Genomic DNA, 23,203 nt, shown 5'->3' with positions numbered 1-23,203 from the left:
TGAAAATTTTTTAAAGCTCTGAAGGGGAGAAGATGAAATTGAAAAGGCTCAAAAGAATGGAAAATACACGTGACTATATAGAGACTTAAAGCTATAAAAGGAAAAGGATCAAAGTTTAAAAAAATATGGCAAACAGCCCATATAAAATTAGAATAAAAGTCTGGATCATCATAAAGGGACCAAAGTCATAACAATTCACAAAATAAGTGTAACTAAAAGTGGCAAGGGATATTTAACTTCACTACTATTTAAAAGAGAAAAAAAATCAATGAACTGCTAATTAGTAGACAAATTTTGAAATACGTGGTTATGGTATTAGCATCATTCACACAATGCCTGGTAATATTCAAAATCTTCAGAGTGCTTATATGCACCAGGTTCTGTTCTCAGTGCACTACATACAATACAGTACAACAGCTCTGGGGTAGATGCTGTTATTTCACTTTACAGACGAGGAAACACACCCACAAAAGTAGCCAGAAGTACACAACTGGGAAAAGGGAGCTCCAAGGATTCCAAGCAAGGCAATCAAGTAAATGCACAGTGAACGAACAGGTAATTGAACACTTTGGGCTGTATTTTAATTCAGAACAATCCTGTTTTTTTAAAGAAGGGATTCACTAACCCCTTACAGTTAATATAACCTAAGCGTAAGGAGTGTGTTGAGGGGAGGATAAAACGATTATGGGGGGAAAAAGCAAGGCGTAGGGATGTTTGGTTCCTCATTACTAGTTACACAAAATTCTCAAAACTGCAATGGGACAACCATTTAAAGCCTTGTAACTAAGGACGATCATGAAGACTACAACGCCAGGAAAAATGCTCGCAGTAGAAAAGAACAGGGACAAGAACGAGAAAAGGGGACAAGCACAACACAAACTAAGAAATTAACTTTTAAATTTTTAGAATTTTTCACTATACGCACTAAATCTCAAAAAGAATATACTAAAATAGTTTTCTTCCCTCACCCCCCAAATCCTTTCATTTAATGAAACTTAACCACGTGTCAGGAACTGGGCTAAATGCCTCACCACCATCTCATTCTTACAACAACCTGTGAAGCAGGAACTGTTATCCTGTTTTCACGGATGAGCAAACTTAGGCTAAGACAAAGCGAAACTGCCTTGAGCTTCAGTTCCGACTGCCGGGCTCCCGGAGCCAGCGCAACTGTCGCCGGCGCCTCCCGGGAAACCGAGCTCGCCCCGCCCCGTCACCGCCCCACTTCCGCCCCTGCGCACTGGGGCTCTGGCGGACCGCGCTGTCTGGACGTGATGGCAGCTTCCCGCTTACCCCCAGCGACGCTAACGCTAAAGCAGGTACCAACTATCCTCACCGGCCTCTTAGGGCAGCTTTACTGGGTCTGAGCTCGATTCTCTACCGCCCCCTGCACCCATTCTATAGAGGGGTCTCGGGGACTACTGGGGCGGACGACCCTGCGCGCGCCCCACTCTGATTGGTTCGGGCGGGGGGGCGCGGCTTCGCGCCGCCGCGGGTTGGGGGGGGTGCCGACGGGAAGTGCAAGGGGGTTGGGGCTACTTTCCAGTCCTGGTGCAAAAGGCGGGCCGGGCTCTTGATCTTGAGCCCGGATCCCCACTGCCTAGGTGACTGCGGGAAGGACTGGTCTACTGCTTGTACTCTTGATTTTAAGTTTGACAAGGGAGTAAGGAGACAACGCAAACAAACTTCTTGCCGTTTTCTTAAAAGAAAAAAGGTGGTTTTCTTTCCCCTTTTCAAAATTGAGAACCAAAGAGAAAAGAGCCTACCGGGCTGACGATTGTGCAGCTGTAATTGCCATTTCTCCTCCCCTGTACAGTTCGTGAGAAGGCAACAAGTTCTCCTCCTCTACAGAAGGATTTTGCAGGCAATTCGGCAAGTTCCAAATGATTCTGATCGCAAATACCTGAAGGACTGGGCAAGGGAAGAATTCAAAAGAAACAAAAGTGCCACCGAAGAGGTGAGACCAAGATCATGGTGATGGTAGGCCCTGACCCTTTTGTACTGATTAGTGAGTTTTTAAAAAAATTTGATAGATATCTTGGGATATGTCACTGAGATGGTATATCTTGATCATTGCTCTTGATGTTACTGATTTTTCACTTAACTGATATTTTAAATTTAACAATGTTTGCTATATCTACACTCTACAGTAGCACCACCCAACTTGTCTGTTAAACCACACACACACGAAAAGATAATAAATATTACAGCATGATGGTTTGGGAAGTATGTGTGGGGTGTATGAAAGCATGCCAGACATTGTGTACCCCTAATTGTTAACTTTTGGCTTTCCTAAAGGGCATCAGTGCCAATTCTCAGTATTAGTTCCTAATTTTAACAAATAAAATGGTAGAGCTGTACCTTGTTTAACCAGTGAAAACAGTGACCAGATTTCACTTTCTTCTACAGGATACAATCCGGATGATGATTACTCAAGGCAATATGCAGCTCAAAGAGTTAGAAAAAACACTTGCTTTAGCCAGATCTTAACTACAGCATTATTCTGAAAGGTTTTCAAAGTCTCCATGTGTTTAGTTGAGCTTAGGCTCAACAGTGGGTAGCCCAAAGCCAAGTGAAACTATCTGTACATAGAGCCCTTGAGCAAAATATCAGAACATGGAGCATGGCATATCAGAGAGAGCCAAGAAAAGGGCATAAGAGCAATTGTCTTAGCACTGAAAACATACCTTTTATTTTGAAAATGTCCTTGGATATGTCAGCAGTTTTTGGAAGAAGCAAAAACCAGTACGATAGCACATAAAAAGATGTTCAACACCATTAATCATTAGGAAAATGCAAATCAAAACCACCAAGAGATACTATTTACATCCACTAGAATAGCTATAATTAAAAAGGAAGATAATTGCAAATGTTGGCGAGGATGAGGATGCGGAGAAACTGGAACCCTTAAACACTGCTGGTGGGACTATAAAATTGTGCAGCCACTTTGGCAAAAAGACTGTCAGTTGCCCAAAAGGTTAAACAGCATTATTCGTAATAGCCAAAAAGTAGACCATCCAAATGCCCATCAGCTGATTAATGGATAAGTAAAACGTGGAATACCCATACAATAAAGTATTATTTAGCAAACAGAAAGGGATGGAGTACTGATACGTGCTACACCTGGATGAACCTTGAAAACATTAAGTGGCCAGTCACAAAAGATCATGTATGGTATGATTCTATTTATATGAATGCAGAACTCTGAATATACTAAAATCTGCTGAACTGTACATTTTACAGGTATGTGAATTATATCTGAATAAAGCCATTTTTCCCCAATTTTTTTGAAATATAATTGATATATAATATTGTGTAAGTCAGTTAAGCTGTTTTAAAACAGTGTGAGGTATAGGGCTGGAGGTGTACTGACCTCAGGAGACACCATGGAGCTTCCTTGGAAAGTCCTTCTGCATTAACCCTCAGGGTTGTTGAGGTATGTTCTTCAGATGTGTTGCATCTGATACTCAAGAGGACTTTCCAAAAAGATCACCACTGGGAATCTAGAACTTTGTAGGAAAAAGAAGAAAGAGAAGTTTAACAAATTCACTGAAGCACCTACCAAGAAGAAGAGGCAACTCCTGGTCAAAACGAATGTGGTTACCTTAATATCCACATGGAAAGTAAAATAAATCATTAATTAAGGAAGCTCCTCAGTGCATTAGGTTCTCCTCCAGTGACAGGAAAAAACAGAGTTTGAAGAATACATTGGAGACAGAAGTAGACTTCAGGACACTTTTGAAAGAGACCAAATGTGTTTAACAGTTAATTTAGTGAAAGTGAAAGCTCGTGGAAGAAGCTGGGATTGGCAGTTCACCTACAGAACAAATCTAAAAAGTTAATCCAAGAATCAGAGTTAATCCAAGAATCTACATCTGAAAGATGTAGAAAAACTTTTGCAGGATAAACAGTGTCTAGTGTTGGACCGTGTGCCATTGGAGAGGTGTAAACCAGTGGTGTGTCACTAACCTGCATTCCGAGCCACCCTTGCCCTTCCACAGCTCCAGAACCCACAAGACAAAAATAATTCTGAATACTCTGCCACCGGGGGATGGGCTAATCTAAAATGCTTACATAAGCCAATTTTCAGGTTTTTATATAGATGTACGTTAATCAAGCCATCTGATGAACAGAGGGAAAAGCATGTGTGAACAGTTTCTGAACAGAGAACCTTAGAAAGACTTACTCTTTTGTGTAGCATGATTGGCAAATACTCAAGTACAGGCTATCTAGTAAATCTAAAATCTTGAAGCTAAAAACCATCCTTTTATGAAGCGTGACAAGCAGTGACTTTGATGTTCTTCCTAGAAGCACTGTATGTGGAAGATGTAAGAGCATTTGTGGTTTGTATTTGCAAGAATCAAATACCACAGACTCTCCAAGAAAACCTAATGTGGGGTTTTGTTTTGATTTTGTTTAAGTGAATAAAACATGAAAATTTGAATTTTCATCTTCCAGAGACTAAGACTATTCTCGTGGACAAGCTTTTCCCTTCCTCTCTAAAGAACAGTTTAATTTTATTTGTTCACTTACATCTTTGCGTATCTCCTGAATTATAGGCCAAGTCCGTTGTTTAGCCCAAGAGAAGATCTATTTAGCAATTTCTTCTCCCATGTGGAACCATGGTCATTAAGATGTTGGCCAGAATAGAACGCTGGTGAAACACATTTTATTCATCATCTTCATCAGTATTTTGGATTAGGCAAATTTACTGTCTGGGTGTTCCCTGTAAACTAACTATACTGTTGTTTGAATGTTGAAGTTTTGTTCCTAAAGTTTAAGATGTCTGAATGTTCAACTAATGTATATTAACTACAATAAATCCATCTTTAAACCCCTTTATTATAATATCTATTATATTATCTAAATTATTAGAATTGTTTTAAATTCAAAAGCTTTCTAGCATGAGAAGTGGCTGAGGCTATTACTTAACATATCGCCTGCCCCTGTGTCATTTTTTTTCCCCTTTAAAGTGTGCCACTGAAGTTTTAAATTCGACAAGACGAGCTTACAAACCTGAAAATAAACTTGAGAGAACATCAAATAAATTCCCTGTCCAGGTTTTGTAATGATGACATACATCTACATTTATTAGGAACGCCTAGATCCATAGATTGTCAGTATTCAAAAGAACAAACCAAAAACAACTGAGCTTGATGGGCAGAACACATAGGGACTAAATGCATACTTTTGTTTTTCTGGGTGTTCCCATGTCAAGTCGTCATATTTTCTCTTTGGCTCAATGAGCAAAGGTTCATTCAAAAATTACAGACAACAGTTACTTGGTTCCTCTGTTTATAGAAATAGAATCGAGGTTTCTATGCATATATGGAATTTTGAGGAGATGAATATAATGCCACAAGGGACAAGAAGCTTGGAAGATAATTAAATCCAAAGTTTCAACATACTGTTACTTTTGCAACTTTGTATACTCCATACAGTAACATCCACAGGGCTCCCTGAAGCTGGGGAATCCAAGTCAATTTATTGCTTATTCACCTTGACATAGTTGCTACAAAGCAGTGGAAAGCTTTTGAGGTTCTTCAATGACAACTCAGTTCAAAATGAAATACTTTCAAGAAACAGCCTTATTTCTTTATAAAATGTAGACCAATAAGCTCACATTCAGAAAGGTACTCTAAGATAACTGGCTGTGAATTAGGTTATAGAAATTTCAGGTAATTGCTACGTGAATGTTTTTTCCATTAATCCACTTTAAAGTCACTATGATTAATTGTACTGTTTCTTTCTTTTGGTTGAAAGATACAGAAACCATGATCCAATGATCTGAATCTTTCTCGTTTGAGTTCATTGACATTCCCAGCGCTATTATTAGCCAATTAAATACACTCTGACTTTTCAAAACATTTTACGATATACTGGATCTTGTGACATCATGAAAATCCTTCTCCTCAAAGCTTCTTTGGTGAGTTTTCCCTGGTTAAGATGTCAGCATTTGGGGAACTATGAACTTGAGGGAGTTCAGCGTGTCTGTTACAGCTCTTACAGAAAGACACTGTCCAGGCACAGCAGGCATGTTGATATGAATGACTGCTTGACTTGAATGCACAGGGATTAATATTTTTTCTTGCTTTTCATTTACATTATTTCATATCCTGAATATTGGGGTTTAGGCTTACACATCCTTCAGTTTCTTAGCACAGCTCGCTTAATCTGAGCTTTTGAACTTCAGATGAACTTGAGCTGAGGTTTCAAATCTGTAATGAAACCTGAAACCAAGTGTCCCCTAGTTTCAGTCTAATTGTTGAAGTCTTCACAACTTCAGGGCATAGGAAGCATGTGTCTGGCACGTTTTAGAAATTAGTGATTTTTTTAAAAGGCAAGGTCTGCTATGTGTACAATAACTGACACCTCCAACATAGCTCTTCTGCAGCTGCAGGACCGGAAATCTTCAGGAATCCTTGCCCCCCGCCCTCCCCCACGGCATGCAGGATCCTAGTTCCCAGACCAGGGATCGAACCCCCGCCCCCTGCACTGGAAGCACAGTCAACCACTGGACCACCAGGGAAGTCCCAGGAATCCTTTCTCGTCCCACTTCCCAGGCCCTAGTTTTCCTTGTGTACCTTAGTCCTTAGTTTAGCAAGTTCCTCCTCTAAACTTTTAATGTGTTCCTCCAGCGTGGCCTTGTCTTGCTGGGCTTTCTGACTGGCTTGGCTTCGTGCTTCTTCAATCTTCCTTTCATACCACTTTTCCATCTGGGTGGAAACAGCCTCAAAGAAATACTGAGTGAGCTCCAGTGCTTGGGAGGTGTCCCGAGTATGAGGGGCAGTCTGCTCGCCACCTGCTGCTGGTGGCGGCTGTCCGCAGGTGGTGCTGGGTGCTGGCTGCTGGCCACGGTGCCTCGTCTGCCCACTTTTCCCAGACTTCTTGGTTTGGGTGCCTTTGTCAACACAGGGCCCAGCCTGCGGGTCGCATTTGGCTGCCTCTTTCAAGGGTAACGAGGCTGTCTGGACCTTGACACTCCTCAGTCGGGAGCCTGTACAGTCCAAGGAAGACAGCTCCTGCTGGAGTCTGTGGGCGGCTGTGGAGCTGAGGGCCTTTTCCTTGGGCCTGACCACCTGAGGGGGGCTGTCAGAGGCTGCTACTGGACCTGCGGTCACCACTGACTGATCCACACCTGGTTTCGGAAGGAAAACAAAAGTGAGAGCGAATCCGTGTTCATACAGTCACATGGGCTGGCATTTGAGAGTCCCAGGAATCCTGTAAACCAGCCTTCTCAACCATCACCCACCGTGTGCAACTTGTGTCCTTCCCCTCCACTTCTCCCCTGATTATCATCTTGGCTTGTCAGGGCTTTCAGGGATATTGCGTTAGACACACTGGTGGCATCTAAGCCAAAAACGTTACTGGCCTTTCCTTTAGCCTGTCTCAACCTACAGTAAAGGGCTCTGGGTACCATTTCCTGATTGCTAAGGATGACGCATCTCACTACTTGTCCTAAAACAGAATTGGGCATTTACTGATCAGAATCAATACCCCCATTCTCTAACTTCCGGGCCCTTTACAGACCATAGCCCCGGTTACTAGTTCCTTGATCCAAACTCCCACTTGGAGAGGCGATCCTATTACCCATACCCAGAGCTCCATGACAAGTTCCATAATTAGTCCTAGCATGAAAAGTTTGCCCAGGATTTTCCCCACTGTTACGGGCACAAAGAAGATAAAACCACAGATACAGAGATGGCCTATGGTAACATGAAACACGTGACATATCAAAACCTCCCCATGGAGGTCTAATTACTAAGGTTATGAATCTCCTCAACTGATCATCATTGAGTGTAGCCACTGTAGCTAATGTAAAGATGCTCTGGCTCAAAGCATCTCTTATCCAGCCCCTGGGGCAGCTTTGATACATGAACTGTTTTTTAATGAGGCTGTACGGAGTTGGCCAAAGGTAGAAAAGGCTGATCAAGGACGAGAAAGGGAAAGAGTCACAAGGGCAGGGGCGAGTGCCCTTCTGAAACGACACATCCTTTCCTCACCCTCATCGTTGGGGTCCAACTCTGACACCATCAAGATTGCACTGCTATCACGGATCAACAATTCTTTTATTCCTTCATTCAAATATTCCTGAACACTTGAATAGGAGTGCTTTATTGCTGTATAGGAACTGTGTATACAGTAGTGGGCAAAGCATGGTCCTTGCCCCTACAGAGTTCACATTACAATCCAGTGTTGCCCGCAGCCCTGTCACACAGACTGCCTTCAGATGCAGAAGAGAACGCGACCGGGGGGTTTCATCACCTTTGGATGAAAGGGCTCTCTCTGCATGTTGGTGTCGGTTACCTGTGGAGGACTCGCAAGTGGATGGTGTGGATTTAGTCCTGGAGGCCCTAGAATCTCCAGAAAGCTTCAGCTCCAGATTCTGAATCTTTAACATGCACCAAGTTTTTAATTCATCCACCAAGGACATCTAAAAAAACCCCACAAGTTAGTACACAAATCATCAGGAGACTTTGATACATGGCTTCTGAATTAAAACCTCAAGAATGTGGACTTTTCGACTGTGATAGGCTCTTTTCTGGACAAGCCCCAAAGTTTTGGATTACCCGCCTCCCACAGGCCACACGGCCTTCTCTGTTGGCCCTCTGAAGCCCAGGATTCACCCAGTGCCCAAGCCGATAGCTAACTATGATCTTCATTAAGCGACTTAGAGACTCTTTAGACGCCAACAGCCACAGCTTCCCACGGCTTCCACGCCAAGCACAGGCGCACGAACTCACTCACATGCTCGCAAGTACTCATTTCACGTCTGCTGTCTGGGGTGGACCGCAAACTGCCCGAGGGCAGGAACCCAATCTTGTGCAGGCCCAGCAGGGGCGCGATACATAGCAGTGATCCAGGGCGGAGCTTGGCTTTCCAGCACGTTCTACAAACTGCCCCACCTCCACCTCCGGCCAGCACATTCAGCGCCAACAGGAACCACACTCCAGGCTCCTTCCTACTGACTTCATTTCAGGTTATAAAAATGGCACGCGCTTTGACGCCAACGCTTTTAGGGGATCTCGGCCTGGGAGTTTTCAGTGATGGGTCCGAGTCCCTTGACTCGGGGGGAAAAGAGTGGCAAGTGGCAAGGTCAGCACGGACAGATCCTGGTTTTCACCTGCCGTTTCTCTCCCTCGTGCTTCTCTGAGTCCGAGTGCTGCTGCAGGCGGTTCAGGCACTCCGTCCTCTCTGCTGAGAGTCGCTCAACCATCAGCTTGTCCAGAACCCGCATCTAGGATTCAATGGGCGAAGGGCGAGTGACTGAGATGGTCTAAGGATGGGACCTGGCATCTCGACGCCTGAGGCGGGCTCAGGAGTACCAAAGCAAGACTCCTCAGCGGAGTCTTTTCCCGTGGCATTCATGGAACTGATTTTTCAGAATTCCTGAGCATGCTTTTGTGGAGGCCAAAGCTGCTTTTTCTCATTTAAAAGTCCAGAGGGGTTGAAGAGACTATACATACACAGTAAATAGACAACTTGAGCCAACACAGTCCTGGTAGGTAAAAAAGAATCTGTATGGGTCTTAGAACATTACTGCCAAGACTATTACTGCAAGGAAAAACTACGTCAAGGAGTATGGAGCTACCCCAGCTCCCCTTATTAAAAAATTGTCTTTTTAATCCCCCTTCCCCTTTTTAAATGTCAGTGGCTGCCCAAGAGGAAATGAAAGAAGCTGAATACTCAGGGCTTTCATCCAGCTTTCCCAGTGAACAAATCCTCTTGGCCCTTCACTGAAAGTAGTCAAAGCACATGTGAAGAAGGTTGTGGACAGAGTTCAAAGGGATTGCTTCAAGGGACTTGGCGGTTCAATGGTTAGGACTCCTCACTTTCACTGCCAAGGGTGCGGATTCAATCCCTGGTCGGGCACCACGAGCCGCATGACCAAAACAAGCAAAAAAACAAAAAAAGGGACTGTTTCAGGGAGTAAATGACTGTCACCTTCCAATCACGTGCCCCTGTGCTCCCTACTTCCTGTAGGGCTCTAACACCCAATGGGGCCACACTCCCACTGCCTGACAAGGGCCAAAGCAGAGAAGGGAACCGTTGTGAGCGGGAGCCAGCCATGGAGGGCTCAGCGGCAGCTTTGTCTCCTGTCGGGGACACAGCTGATGCTCCACACTCAGATGTCCATAATAAAAAGGCAGCAGCAGGTCTGCAGATACGGCAAGCACCTCCTGCTTGGTTCCTCACGTTTTTCTGTGAACTGCTCTTTGCCTGCTTTCTACGGCTGGCCTTTTCCGCCACCTTCTGCCCCCCCTGCACGGACGAATGGCTCGGCCGAGAGCACCCAAGTGGATGCGCGAATGTGTTCCTGAGGCATGGTGGACAGGTCCGGGCATGCGCGCCTGACTCATGCTGGACCAGAGTCCTTCCCCTGAGATCTGGAATTAGGACTAAGATTCTACATCCCAATCTGTCACCTTCTTTGAACCAAAGAGAGATCCTTGAGACATCCCAGCACTCACCTAATGCATTCCTCTCTGGACCTGAGCTAGCTGAAGTGACGTTTTACTTACAAAACGGTCGTAACTAATCTATCATGGCTCAAAGATTTTTAAAATGGGTTTTCTATGAAATGCAAATAACAAACCTTAAAAATTTCTCCAGTAAACAAGGAAGTAAAAATTAAACAGTCAAATGTCCTTAATCAATTGGGAAAAACTTTAAAAAATGCTAAAATTAATGATGGCAGAAGTTGGAGGCTCAGACACGGCTGGTAGGATATAAATTGGTACAACATTTCAATTAAGTAGCTTGCCAAAATTTATCAAGAGCCTTAAACATACTCTAAACTTTGGACCCAATTATCCTAATTCTGAGCAAATAAACTCAGATGCAATCAAAGGTTTATGCACATAAATGTTCACAGCATTTATTTGAATGAAAAACTATAAGCAACTTCAGTGTCTAACAAAAGGAATGTTTAAATACATTATGTTGTATTAATATGCTGGAATACTATGAAGCCAAGGACATGGGAAAGTGCTCATGATATAAAATTCAGTAAAAAAAAAAGCAGGAAGCAAAAGTATGTGTATACTAATCATTAGAGAAATACAAATCAAAACTACAATGAGGTATTTTACCTCACTGTCCACCTCACACCAGTCAGAATGGCCATCATTAAAAAATCTACAAATAATAAATGCTGGAGAGGGTGTGGAGAAAAGGGATTCCTCTTGCACTGTTGCTGGGAATGTGAATCGGTACAGCCACTATGGAGAACAGTATGGAGGTTCCTTAAAAAACTAAAAATAGAATTACCATATGACCCAGCAATCCCACTACTGGGCATATACCCTGAGAAAACCATAATTCAAAATGAGACATGTACCAAAATGTTCATTGCAGCACTATTTACAATAGCCAGGACATGGAAACAACCTAACTGTCCATCAACAGATGAATGGATAAAAAAGATGTGGCACATATATACAATGGAATAGTACTCAGCCATAAAAGGAAACGAAATTGAGTTATTTGTAGTGAGGTGGATGGACCTAGAGTCTGTCATACAGAGTGAAGTAAGTCAGAAAGAGAAAAACAAATACTGTATGCTAACACATATATATGGAATCTAAAGAAAAAAAATGGTTCTGAAGAACCTAGGGGCCAGACAGGAATAAAGATGGAGATGTAGAGAAGGGCCTTGAGGACACGGGGAGGGGGAAGGTAAGCTAGGACGAAGTAAGAGAGTGGCATGGACATATATACCAAACGTAAAATAGACAGCTAGTTGGAAGCAGCCGCATAGCACAGGGAGGTCAGCTCGGTGCTTTGTGATCCCCTAGAGGGGTGGGATAGGGAGGGTGGGAGGGAGACGCAACAGGGAGGAGATATGGGGATACATGTATATGTGTAGCTGATTCACTTTGTTATAAAGCAGAAACTAACACACCATTGTAAAGCAATTATACTCCACTAAAGATGTGAAAAAAAAAAGTATGTGTATATCTCCTTGCATAGAAACAGTACACTGCCATTAAAAAGCACACCGTAGCTCTACAAGTCTAAGATGTACTACTAAATTAAAAGGTAAGCTGCAAGAAAAAGCATAGTATAGTTCCATTTTTGTTTAAAAGGAAAAATTAGTAAGGTTATATCTATAAAAGAAAAAACCTATGGGAAAATTCACAGTAATGGAAGGGATCTCTGGGGAGTGTTACTATGAAAATAGTTCTGTAGGTGGAATGTGGAATGTTTTTCCCAATGAACATGTGTTATTTTATAAGCTCTTAAAAGTCTTTCCCATTTAAAAACGTGTATCTGTCACACATTTCTTATTTATTACAAAGAGAAAGTATACCTTTACAATGGAAAGAGGTGGTGGTTACCAGGTTAGCCAAATGAGACAGCCTGACATTTATCTCTTCTGATGTGATGTAATTTGAACTTTACACAGTTAAATATGATGTATTCTTGCCAAAAATATTTAACCATTGGTCTCAAACTTTAGGTTTTTACCAGCATCACCTGGAGGTCCTATTAAAACACAGGTGGCTAGGCCCTGCCCTCCCCCCCCCCCGAGTTTTATTCACAGTTAAATTCAGTAGATTTGTAATGCGGCCCAAAAACTTGCATTTTTTCCCCACAAGTCCCCAAATGATGCTGCTGCTGCTGCTTTGGGGATGACACTTTGAGGATTACTGCTCTAGACCTAACTTTCAGAAATACAGGGATAGAGAAAGAAGTTAAATAACACCATGAAGAAACTATCAAATTCAGAATACAAAACATCCTATGAAACAAATAGCCTGGACTCTACAAAGTTAATATTATGGAAGAAAACAGAAACTTCAAGAAGCAAACAGGGACTGCTCTAGATGAAAAGAGACCACAGGGACCTAACACATAACATAAAAGCACAGAATATTCATTGGATGCTGGGCTGGAATTAAAAACAAAAACCAGCTATTAAAAAAAAACATTTTGAGACGTCCCTGGTGGTACAGTGGTTAAGAATCTGCATGCCGGCTTCCCTGGTGGCGCAGCGGTTGAGAGTCCGCCTGCTGATACAGGGGACACGGGTTCGTACCCCGGTCCGGGAAAATCCCACATGCCGCGGAGCGGCTGGGCCCGTGAGCCATGGCCGCTGAGCCTGTGCTCCGCAACGGGAGAGGCCACAACAGTGAGAGGCCCGCGTACAGCAAAAAAAAAAAAAAAAAAAAAAAAAAAGAAACTGACTGCCGAGTCCGTTGAAGATGGCGGAAGAGTAAGACGCGGAGATCACCCTCATCCTCACAGATACATCAGGAGGAATACATCTACACGTGGACCTGCTCCTACAGAACACCTACTGAACACTGGCAGAAGACCTCAGACCTCCCAAAAGTTAAGAAACTCCCCACATACCTGGGTAGGGCGAAATAAAACAGAAAAAACACACAAAAGAATAGGGACGGGACCTGCACCAGTGGGAGGGAGCTGTGAAGGAGGAAAGGTTTCCACACACTAGGAAGGCCCTTCACGGGCGGAGACTGAGAGCGGCGGAGCGGGGAGGATTTGGAGCCACGGAGGAGAGCACAGCAACAGGGGTGCGGAGGGCAAAGCATAGAGATTCCCGCACAGAGGATCGGTGCCGACCTGCACACACCAACCCGAGAGACTTGTCTGCTCACCCGCCGGGTCGGGCGGGGGCTGGGAGCTGAGGCTCGGGCTTCGGTCGGAGCGCAGAGAGAGGACTGGGGTTGGCAGCGTAAACACAGCCTGAAGGGGTTAGTGCAGCATGGCTGGCCGGGAGGGAGTCCAGGAAGGAGTCTGGAGCTGCCGAAGAGGCAAGAGACTTTTTCTTCGCTCTTTGTTTTCTGGTGCGCGAGGAGAGGAGATTAAGGGCGCCGCTTAAAAGAGCTCCAGAGACGGGCGCGAGCCGCAGCTAAAAGCGCGGACCCCAGAGACGGGCATGAGACGCTAAGGCTGCTGCTGCTGCCGCCACCAAGAAGCCTGTGTGCGAGCACAGGTCACTATCCACACCCCCCTTCCGGGGAGCCTGTGCAGCCCGCCACTGCCAGGGTCCCGGGATCCAGGGGCAACTTCCCCAGGAGAATGCACGGCGCACCTCAGGCTGGTGCAACGTCACGCTGGTCTCTGCCGCCGCAGGCTCGCCCCGCACCCCGTACCCCTCCCTCCACCCGGCCTGAGTGAGCCAGAGCCCCTGAGTCAGCTGCTCCTTTAACCTCGTACTGTCTGAGCGAAGAACAGACGCCCTCAGGCGACCTACACGCAGAGGCGGGGCCAAATCCAAAGCTGAGCCCCCAAAGCTGTGCGAACAAAGAATAGAAAGGGAAATCTCTCCCAACAGCCTCAGAAGCAGCGGATTAAAGCTCCACAATCAACTGATGTACCTGCATCTGTGGAATACCTGAATAGACAACCAATCATCCCAAATTGAGGAGGTGGACTCTGGGGGCAAGATATATTATTTTTCCCCTTTTTCTATTTTTGTGAGTGTGTATGTGTATGTTTCTGTGTGAGATTTTGTCTGTATAGCTTTACTTTCACCATTTGTCCCAGGGATCTGTCTGCCCGTTTTTTTTTAACTTTTAAAAACTTTTTTCTTAATAATTATTTTTTATTTTAATAACTTTATTTTATTTTACTCTATTTTATTTTATCCTCTTTCTTTCTATTTTATTTCCCTTTTATTCTGAGCCGTGTGGATGAAAGGCTCTTGGTGCTCCAGCCAGGAGTCAGTGCTGTGCCTCTGAGGTGGGAGAGCCAACTTCAGGACACTGGTACACAAGAGACCTCCCAGCTCCACGTAATATCAAATGGCGAAAATGTTCCAGAGATCTCCATCTTAACACCAGCACCCAGCTTCACTCAATGACCAGCAAGCTACACTGCTGGACATCCTATGCCAAACAACTAGCAAGACAGGAACACAACCCCACCCATTACAGACAGGCTGCCGAAAATCATAATAAGGCCACAGACACCCCAAAACACACCAACAGACATGGACCTGCCTACCAGAAAGACAACATCCAGCCTTATCCACCAGAACACAGGCACTAGTCGCCTCCACCAGGAAGCCTACACAACCCACTGAACCAACCTTAGCCACTGGGGACAGACACCAAAAATAACAGGAACTACGAACCTGCAGCCAGCAAAAAGGAGACCCCAAACACAGTAAGATAAGCAAAATGAAAAGACAGAGAAACACACAGCAGATGAATGAGCACGATAAAACCCCACCAGACTTAATAAATGAAGAGGAAATAAGCAGTCTACCTGAAAAAGAATTCAGAATAATGATAGGAAAGAGGATCCAAAATCTTGCAAATAGAATACAAAAAATGCAAGAAACATTTAACAAGGAGCTAGAAGAACCAAAGATGAAACAAGCAATGATGAACAACACAATAAATAAATTAAAAATACTATAGAAGGGATCATTAGATCCCACTTTCCTAAACATAATAAAGGCCATGTATGACAAAACCACAGCCAACATCGTCCTCAGTGGTGAAAAACTGAAACCATTTCCACTAAGATGAGGAGCAAGTAAAGGTTGCCCACTCTCGCCACTCTTATTCAACAGTCTTGGAAGTTTTAGCCACAGCAATCAGAGGACAATTAAAAGGAATACAAATCGGAAAAGAAGAAGTAAAGCTGTCACTGTTTGCACGTGACATCATACTATACATAGAGAATCCTGAAGATGCTCCCAGAAGACTACTAGAGCTAATCAATGAATTTGGTAAAGCAGCAGGATACAAAATTAATGCACAGAAATCTCTGGCATTCCTATACACTGATGATGAAAAACCTGAAAGTGAAATCAAGGAAACACTCCCGTTTACCACTGCAACAAAAAGAATAAAATATCTAGGAATAAACCTACCTAAGGAGACAAAAGACCTGTATGCAGAAAATTATAAGACACTGGTGAAAGAAATTAAAGATGATACAAATAGATGGAGAGATACACCATGTTCCTGGATTGGAAGAATCAACATTGTGAAAATGACTCTACTACCCAAAGCAATCTACAGATCCAGTGCAATCCCTAGCAAACTACCACCGGCATTTTTCACAGAACTAGAACAAAAAATCTCACAATTTGTATGGAAACACAAAAGACCCCGAATAGCCAAAGCAACCTTGAGAACGAAAAACGGAGCTGGAGGAGTCAGGCTCCCTGACTTCAGACTATACTACAAAGCTACAGTATGGTACTGGCACAAAACCAGAAACACAGATCAAAGGAACAGCATAGAAAGCCCAGAGATAAACCCACGCGCATATGGTCACCTTACCTTTGATAAAGGAGGCAGGAATGTACAGTGGAGAAAGGACAGCCTCTTCAATAAATGGTGCTGGGAAAACTGGACAGGTACATGTAAAAGTATGAGATTAGATCGCTCCCTAACACCATACACAAAAATAAGCTCAAAATGGATTAAAGACCTACATGTAAGGCCAGAAACTATCAAACTCCTAGAGGAAACCATAGGCAGAACACTCTATGACATCAATCACAGCAAGATCCCTTCTGACCCACCTACTAGAGAAATGGAAATAAAAACAAAAATAAACAAATGGGGCCTAATGAAACTTCAAAGCTTTTGCACAGCAAAGGAAACCATAAACAAGACCAAAAGACAACCCTCAGAATGGGAGCAAGTATCTTCACATGAAGCAACGGACAAAGGACTCATCTCCAAAATTTACAAGCAGCTCATGCAGCTCAATAACAAAAAAACAAACGACCCAATCCAAAAATGGGCAGAAGACCTAAATAGACATTTCTCCAAAGAAGATATACAGACTGCCAGCAAACACATGAAAGAATGCTCAACATCATTAATCAGTAGAGAAATGCAACTCAAAACTACAATGAGGTATCATCTCACACCAGTCAGAAGGGCCATCATCCAAAAATCTAGAAACAATAAATGCTGGAGAGGGTGTGGAGAACAGGGAACCCTCTTGCACTACTGCTGGGAATGCGAATCGGTACAGCCACTATGGAGAACAGTATGGAGGTTCCTTAAAAAACGACAAATAGAACTACCATATGACCCAGCAATCCCACTACTGGGCACATACCCTGAGAAAACCATAATTCAAAAAGAGTCATGTACCAAAATGTTCATCGCAGCTCTATTTACAATAGCCCGGAGATGGAAACGACCTAAGTGTCCATCATCGCATGAATGGATAAAGAAGATGTGGCACACATATACAATGGAATAGTACTCAGCCCTAAAAAGAAACGAAATTGAGCTATTTGTAATGAGGTGGATGGACCTAGAGTCTGTCACGCAGAGTGAAGTTAAGTCAGAAAGAGAAAGACAAATGCCATGTGCTAACACATATGTAGGGAATTTAAGAGGAAAAAAATGTCATAGAGAACCTAGGGGCAAGATAGGAATAAAGACAGACCTACTAGAGAACGGACTTGAGGATATGGGGAGGGGGAAGAGTAAGCTGTGACAGAGTGACAGAGTGGCATGGACATATATACACCACCAAACGTAAAATAGATAGCTAGTGGGAAGCAGCCGCGTAGCACAGGGAGATCAGCTCCGGGCTTTGTGACCACCTAGAGGGTTGGGATAGGGAGGGTGGGAGGGAGGGAGACGCAAGAGGGAAGAGATATGGGAACATACGTATATGTATAACTGATTCACTTTGTTATAAAGCAGAAACTAACACACCATTATAAAGCAATCATACTCCAATAAAGAGGTAAAAAAAAAAAAAACGGAAAAAGGAGAAGTAACAACTGATATTGCAGAAATACACACAGGATCACGAGGGATTACAACCACCTCTATGCCAATAAAATGGACAACCTGGAAGAAATGGACAAATTCTTAGAAATGCACAACCTGCCAAGAGTGAATCAGGGAGAAATGGAAAATATGAACAGCCCGATCACAAGCACTGAAATTGAAACTGTGATTAAAAATCTTCCTAACAAACAAAAGCCCAGGACCAGATGGCTTCACAGGCAAATTCTATCAAACATTTAGGGAAGAGTTAACACCTATCCTTCTCAAACTCTTCCAAAATATAGCAGAGGGAGGAACACTCCCAAACTCATTCTACGAGGCCACCATCACCCTGATACCAAAACCAGACAAAGATGTCACAAAGCAAGAAAACTACAGGCCAATATCACCGATAAACATAGATGCAAAACTCCTCAACAAACTACTAGCAAACAGAATCCAGCAGCACATTAAGAGGATCATACACCATGATCCAGGGGGGTTTATTCCAGGAATGCAAGGATTCTTCAACATACGCAAATCAATCAATGTGATACACCACACTAACAACCTCAAGGAGAAAAGCCATATGCTCACGTCAACAGATGCAGAGAAAGCTTTCGACAAAATTCAACACCCATTTATGATAAAAACCCTGCAGAAGGTAGGCACGGAGGGAACTTTCCTCAACATAATAAAGGCCATGTATGACAAAACCACAGCCAACATCGTCCTCAGTGGTGAAAAACTGAAACCATTTCCACTAAGATGAGGAGCAAGTAAAGGTTGCCCACTCTCGCCACTCTTATTCAACATAGTCTTGGAAGTTTTAGCCACAGCAATCAGAGGAGAATTAAAAGGAATACAAATCGGAAAAGAAGAGGTAAAGCTGTCACTGTTTGCACGTGACATCATACTATACATAGAGAATCCTAAAGATGCTCCCAGAAGACTACTAGAGCTAATCAATGAATTTGGTAAAGCAGCAGGATACAAAATTAATGCACAGAAATCTCTGGCATTCCTATACACCGATGATGAAAAACCTGAAAGTGAAATCAAGGAAACACTCCCGTTTACCACTGCAACAAAAAGAATAAAATATCTAGGAATAAACCTACCTAAGGAGACAAAAGACCTGTATGCAGAAAATTATAAGACACTGGTGAAAGAAATTAAAGATGATACAAATAGATGGAGAGATACACCATGTTCCTGGATTGGAAGAATCAACATTGTGAAAATGACTCTACTACCCAAAGCAATCTACAGATCCAGTGCAATCCCTAGCAAACTACCACCGGCATTTTTCACAGAACTAGAACAAAAAATCTCACAATTTGTATGGAAACACAAAAGACCCCGAATAGCCAAAGCAACCTTGAGAACGAAAAACGGAGCTGGAGGAGTCAGGCTCCCTGACTTCAGACTATACTACAAAGCTACAGTATGGTACTGGCACAAAACCAGAAACACAGATCAAAGGAACAGCATAGAAAGCCCAGAGATAAACCCACGCGCATATGGTCACCTTACCTTTGATAAAGGAGGCAGGAATGTACAGTGGAGAAAGGACAGCCTCTTCAATAAATGGTGCTGGGAAAACTGGACAGGTACATGTAAAAGTATGAGATTAGATCGCTCCCTAACACCATACACAAAAATAAGCTCAAAATGGATTAAAGACCTACATGTAAGGCCAGAAACTATCAAACTCCTAGAGGAAACCATAGGCAGAACACTCTATGACATCAATCACAGCAAGATCCCTTCTGACCCACCTACTAGAGAAATGGAAATAAAAACAAAAATAAACAAATGGGGCCTAATGAAACTTCAAAGCTTTTGCACAGCAAAGGAAACCATAAACAAGACCAAAAGACAACCCTCAGAATGGGAGCAAGTATCTTCACATGAAGCAACGGACAAAGGACTCATCTCCAAAATTTACAAGCAGCTCATGCAGCTCAATAACAAAAAAACAAACGACCCAATCCAAAAATGGGCAGAAGACCTAAATAGACATTTCTCCAAAGAAGATATACAGACTGCCAGCAAACACATGAAAGAATGCTCAACATCATTAATCAGTAGAGAAATGCAACTCAAAACTACAATGAGGTATCATCTCACACCAGTCAGAAGGGCCATCATCCAAAAATCTAGAAACAATAAATGCTGGAGAGGGTGTGGAGAACAGGGAACCCTCTTGCACTACTGCTGGGAATGCGAATCGGTACAGCCACTATGGAGAACAGTATGGAGGTTCCTTAAAAAACGACAAATAGAACTACCATATGACCCAGCAATCCCACTACTGGGCACATACCCTGAGAAAACCATAATTCAAAAAGAGTCATGTACCAAAATGTTCATCGCAGCTCTATTTACAATAGCCCGGAGATGGAAACGACCTAAGTGTCCATCATCGCATGAATGGATAAAGAAGATGTGGCACACATATACAATGGAATAGTACTCAGCCCTAAAAAGAAACGAAATTGAGCTATTTGTAATGAGGTGGATGGACCTAGAGTCTGTCACGCAGAGTGAAGTTAAGTCAGAAAGAGAAAGACAAATGCCATGTGCTAACACATATGTAGGGAATTTAAGAGGAAAAAAATGTCATAGAGAACCTAGGGGCAAGATAGGAATAAAGACAGACCTACTAGAGAACGGACTTGAGGATATGGGGAGGGGGAAGAGTAAGCTGTGACAGAGTGACAGAGTGGCATGGACATATATACACCACCAAACGTAAAATAGATAGCTAGTGGGAAGCAGCCGCGTAGCACAGGGAGATCAGCTCCGGGCTTTGTGACCACCTAGAGGGTTGGGATAGGGAGGGTGGGAGGGAGGGAGACGCAAGAGGGAAGAGATATGGGAACATACGTATATGTATAACTGATTCACTTTGTTATAAAGCAGAAACTAACACACCATTATAAAGCAATCATACTCCAATAAAGAGGTAAAAAAAAAAAAAACGGAAAAAGGAGAAGTAACAACTGATATTGCAGAAATACACACAGGATCACGAGGGATTACAATCACCTCTATGCCAATAAAATGGACAACCTGGAAGAAATGGACAAATTCTTAGAAATGCACAACCTGCCAAGAGTGAATCAGGGAGAAATGGAAAATATGAACAGCCCGATCACAAGCACTGAAATTGAAACTGTGATTAAAAATCTTCCTAACAAACAAAAGCCCAGGACCAGATGGCTTCACAGGCAAATTCTATCAAACATTTAGGGAAGAGTTAACACCTATCCTTCTCAAACTCTTCCAAAATATAGCAGAGGGAGGAACACTCCCAAACTCATTCTACGAGGCCACCATCACCCTGATACCAAAACCAGACAAAGATGTCACAAAGCAAGAAAACTACAGGCCAATATCACCGATAAACATAGATGCAAAACTCCTCAACAAACTACTAGCAAACAGAATCCAGCAGCACATTAAGAGGATCATACACCATGATCCAGGGGGGTTTATTCCAGGAATGCAAGGATTCTTCAACATACGCAAATCAATCAATGTGATACACCACACTAACAACCTCAAGGAGAAAAGCCATATGCTCACGTCAACAGATGCAGAGAAAGCTTTCGACAAAATTCAACACCCATTTATGATAAAAACCCTGCAGAAGGTAGGCACGGAGGGAACTTTCCTCAACATAATAAAGGCCATGTATGACAAAACCACAGCCAACATCGTCCTCAGTGGTGAAAAACTGAAACCATTTCCACTAAGATGAGGAGCAAGTAAAGGTTGCCCACTCTCGCCACTCTTATTCAACATAGTCTTGGAAGTTTTAGCCACAGCAATCAGAGGAGAATTAAAAGGAATACAAATCGGAAAAGAAGAGGTAAAGCTGTCACTGTTTGCACGTGACATCATACTATACATAGAGAATCCTAAAGATGCTCCCAGAAGACTACTAGAGCTAATCAATGAATTTGGTAAAGCAGCAGGATACAAAATTAATGCACAGAAATCTCTGGCATTCCTATACACCGATGATGAAAAACCTGAAAGTGAAATCAAGGAAACACTCCCGTTTACCACTGCAACAAAAAGAATAAAATATCTAGGAATAAACCTACCTAAGGAGACAAAAGACCTGTATGCAGAAAATTATAAGACACTGGTGAAAGAAATTAAAGATGATACAAATAGATGGAGAGATACACCATGTTCCTGGATTGGAAGAATCAACATTGTGAAAATGACTCTACTACCCAAAGCAATCTACAGATCCAGTGCAATCCCTAGCAAACTACCACCGGCATTTTTCACAGAACTAGAACAAAAAATCTCACAATTTGTATGGAAACACAAAAGACCCCGAATAGCCAAAGCAACCTTGAGAACGAAAAACGGAGCTGGAGGAGTCAGGCTCCCTGACTTCAGACTATACTACAAAGCTACAGTATGGTACTGGCACAAAACCAGAAACACAGATCAAAGGAACAGCATAGAAAGCCCAGAGATAAACCCACGCGCATATGGTCACCTTACCTTTGATAAAGGAGGCAGGAATGTACAGTGGAGAAAGGACAGCCTCTTCAATAAATGGTGCTGGGAAAACTGGACAGGTACATGTAAAAGTATGAGATTAGATCGCTCCCTAACACCATACACAAAAATAAGCTCAAAATGGATTAAAGACCTACATGTAAGGCCAGAAACTATCAAACTCCTAGAGGAAACCATAGGCAGAACACTCTATGACATCAATCACAGCAAGATCCCTTCTGACCCACCTACTAGAGAAATGGAAATAAAAACAAAAATAAACAAATGGGGCCTAATGAAACTTCAAAGCTTTTGCACAGCAAAGGAAACCATAAACAAGACCAAAAGACAACCCTCAGAATGGGAGCAAGTATCTTCACATGAAGCAACGGACAAAGGACTCATCTCCAAAATTTACAAGCAGCTCATGCAGCTCAATAACAAAAAAACAAACGACCCAATCCAAAAATGGGCAGAAGACCTAAATAGACATTTCTCCAAAGAAGATATACAGACTGCCAGCAAACACATGAAAGAATGCTCAACATCATTAATCAGTAGAGAAATGCAACTCAAAACTACAATGAGGTATCATCTCACACCAGTCAGAAGGGCCATCATCCAAAAATCTAGAAACAATAAATGCTGGAGAGGGTGTGGAGAACAGGGAACCCTCTTGCACTACTGCTGGGAATGCGAATCGGTACAGCCACTATGGAGAACAGTATGGAGGTTCCTTAAAAAACGACAAATAGAACTACCATATGACCCAGCAATCCCACTACTGGGCACATACCCTGAGAAAACCATAATTCAAAAAGAGTCATGTACCAAAATGTTCATCGCAGCTCTATTTACAATAGCCCGGAGATGGAAACGACCTAAGTGTCCATCATCGCATGAATGGATAAAGAAGATGTGGCACACATATACAATGGAATAGTACT

General features: G+C 43.0%; 2 protein-coding genes across 5 annotated transcripts in view; one reads left to right on the top strand and one right to left on the bottom strand.

Moving 5' to 3' along the window:
* Positions 1 to 101: 101 nt before the first annotated feature.
* Positions 102 to 6,316, top strand: LYRM2 (LYR motif containing 2). The gene is made up of 3 exons (XM_079938874.1): positions 102 to 1,316; positions 1,814 to 1,954; positions 2,407 to 6,316. The coding sequence occupies exons 1-3, from the start codon at positions 1,023 to 1,025 to the stop codon at positions 2,485 to 2,487; spliced, it is 516 nt and encodes a 171-aa protein (XP_079795000.1). The 5' UTR covers positions 102 to 1,022; the 3' UTR covers positions 2,488 to 6,316.
* A 201-nt stretch (positions 6,317 to 6,517) lies between these two features.
* The window catches only part of ANKRD6 (ankyrin repeat domain 6), a 283,459-nt gene continuing 266,773 nt past the window's right edge, over positions 6,518 to 23,203 (bottom strand). For all 4 annotated transcript variants that reach the window (XM_079938871.1, XM_079938873.1, XM_079938870.1 and 1 more), the window contains 3 exons: positions 9,122 to 9,235; positions 8,305 to 8,431; positions 6,518 to 7,135 (listed from right to left, as the gene is read on the bottom strand). In XM_079938871.1, the coding sequence (XP_079794997.1) occupies positions 6,564 to 7,135; positions 8,305 to 8,431; positions 9,122 to 9,235 (813 nt within the window). In that variant the 3' untranslated portion in view covers positions 6,518 to 6,563. The remainder of the gene's footprint in view (positions 7,136 to 8,304; positions 8,432 to 9,121; positions 9,236 to 23,203) is intronic.

The sequence above is a fragment of the Stenella coeruleoalba genome (genome assembly GCF_951394435.1).
Source record: "Stenella coeruleoalba genome assembly, chromosome: 12".
NCBI lineage: Eukaryota > Metazoa > Chordata > Mammalia > Artiodactyla > Delphinidae > Stenella > Stenella coeruleoalba.
Note: the sequence above shows the minus strand (reverse complement) of the source record. Positions and strands in the feature narration are given on the sequence as shown.

What these genes read in the sequence shown, in the direction of transcription:
- LYRM2 (XM_079938874.1), top strand. Translation starts at nt 1,023, where the DNA reads ATGCCTCACCACCATCTCATTCTTACAACAACCTGTGAAGCAGGAACT. An exon ending in CGACGCTAACGCTAAAGCAG is followed by an intron (nt 1,317 to 1,813) that starts GTACCAACTATC and finishes TCCCCTGTACAG; the next exon opens with TTCGTGAGAAGGCAACAAGT. An exon ending in ACAAAAGTGCCACCGAAGAG is followed by an intron (nt 1,955 to 2,406) that starts GTGAGACCAAGA and finishes TTTCTTCTACAG; the next exon opens with GATACAATCCGGATGATGAT.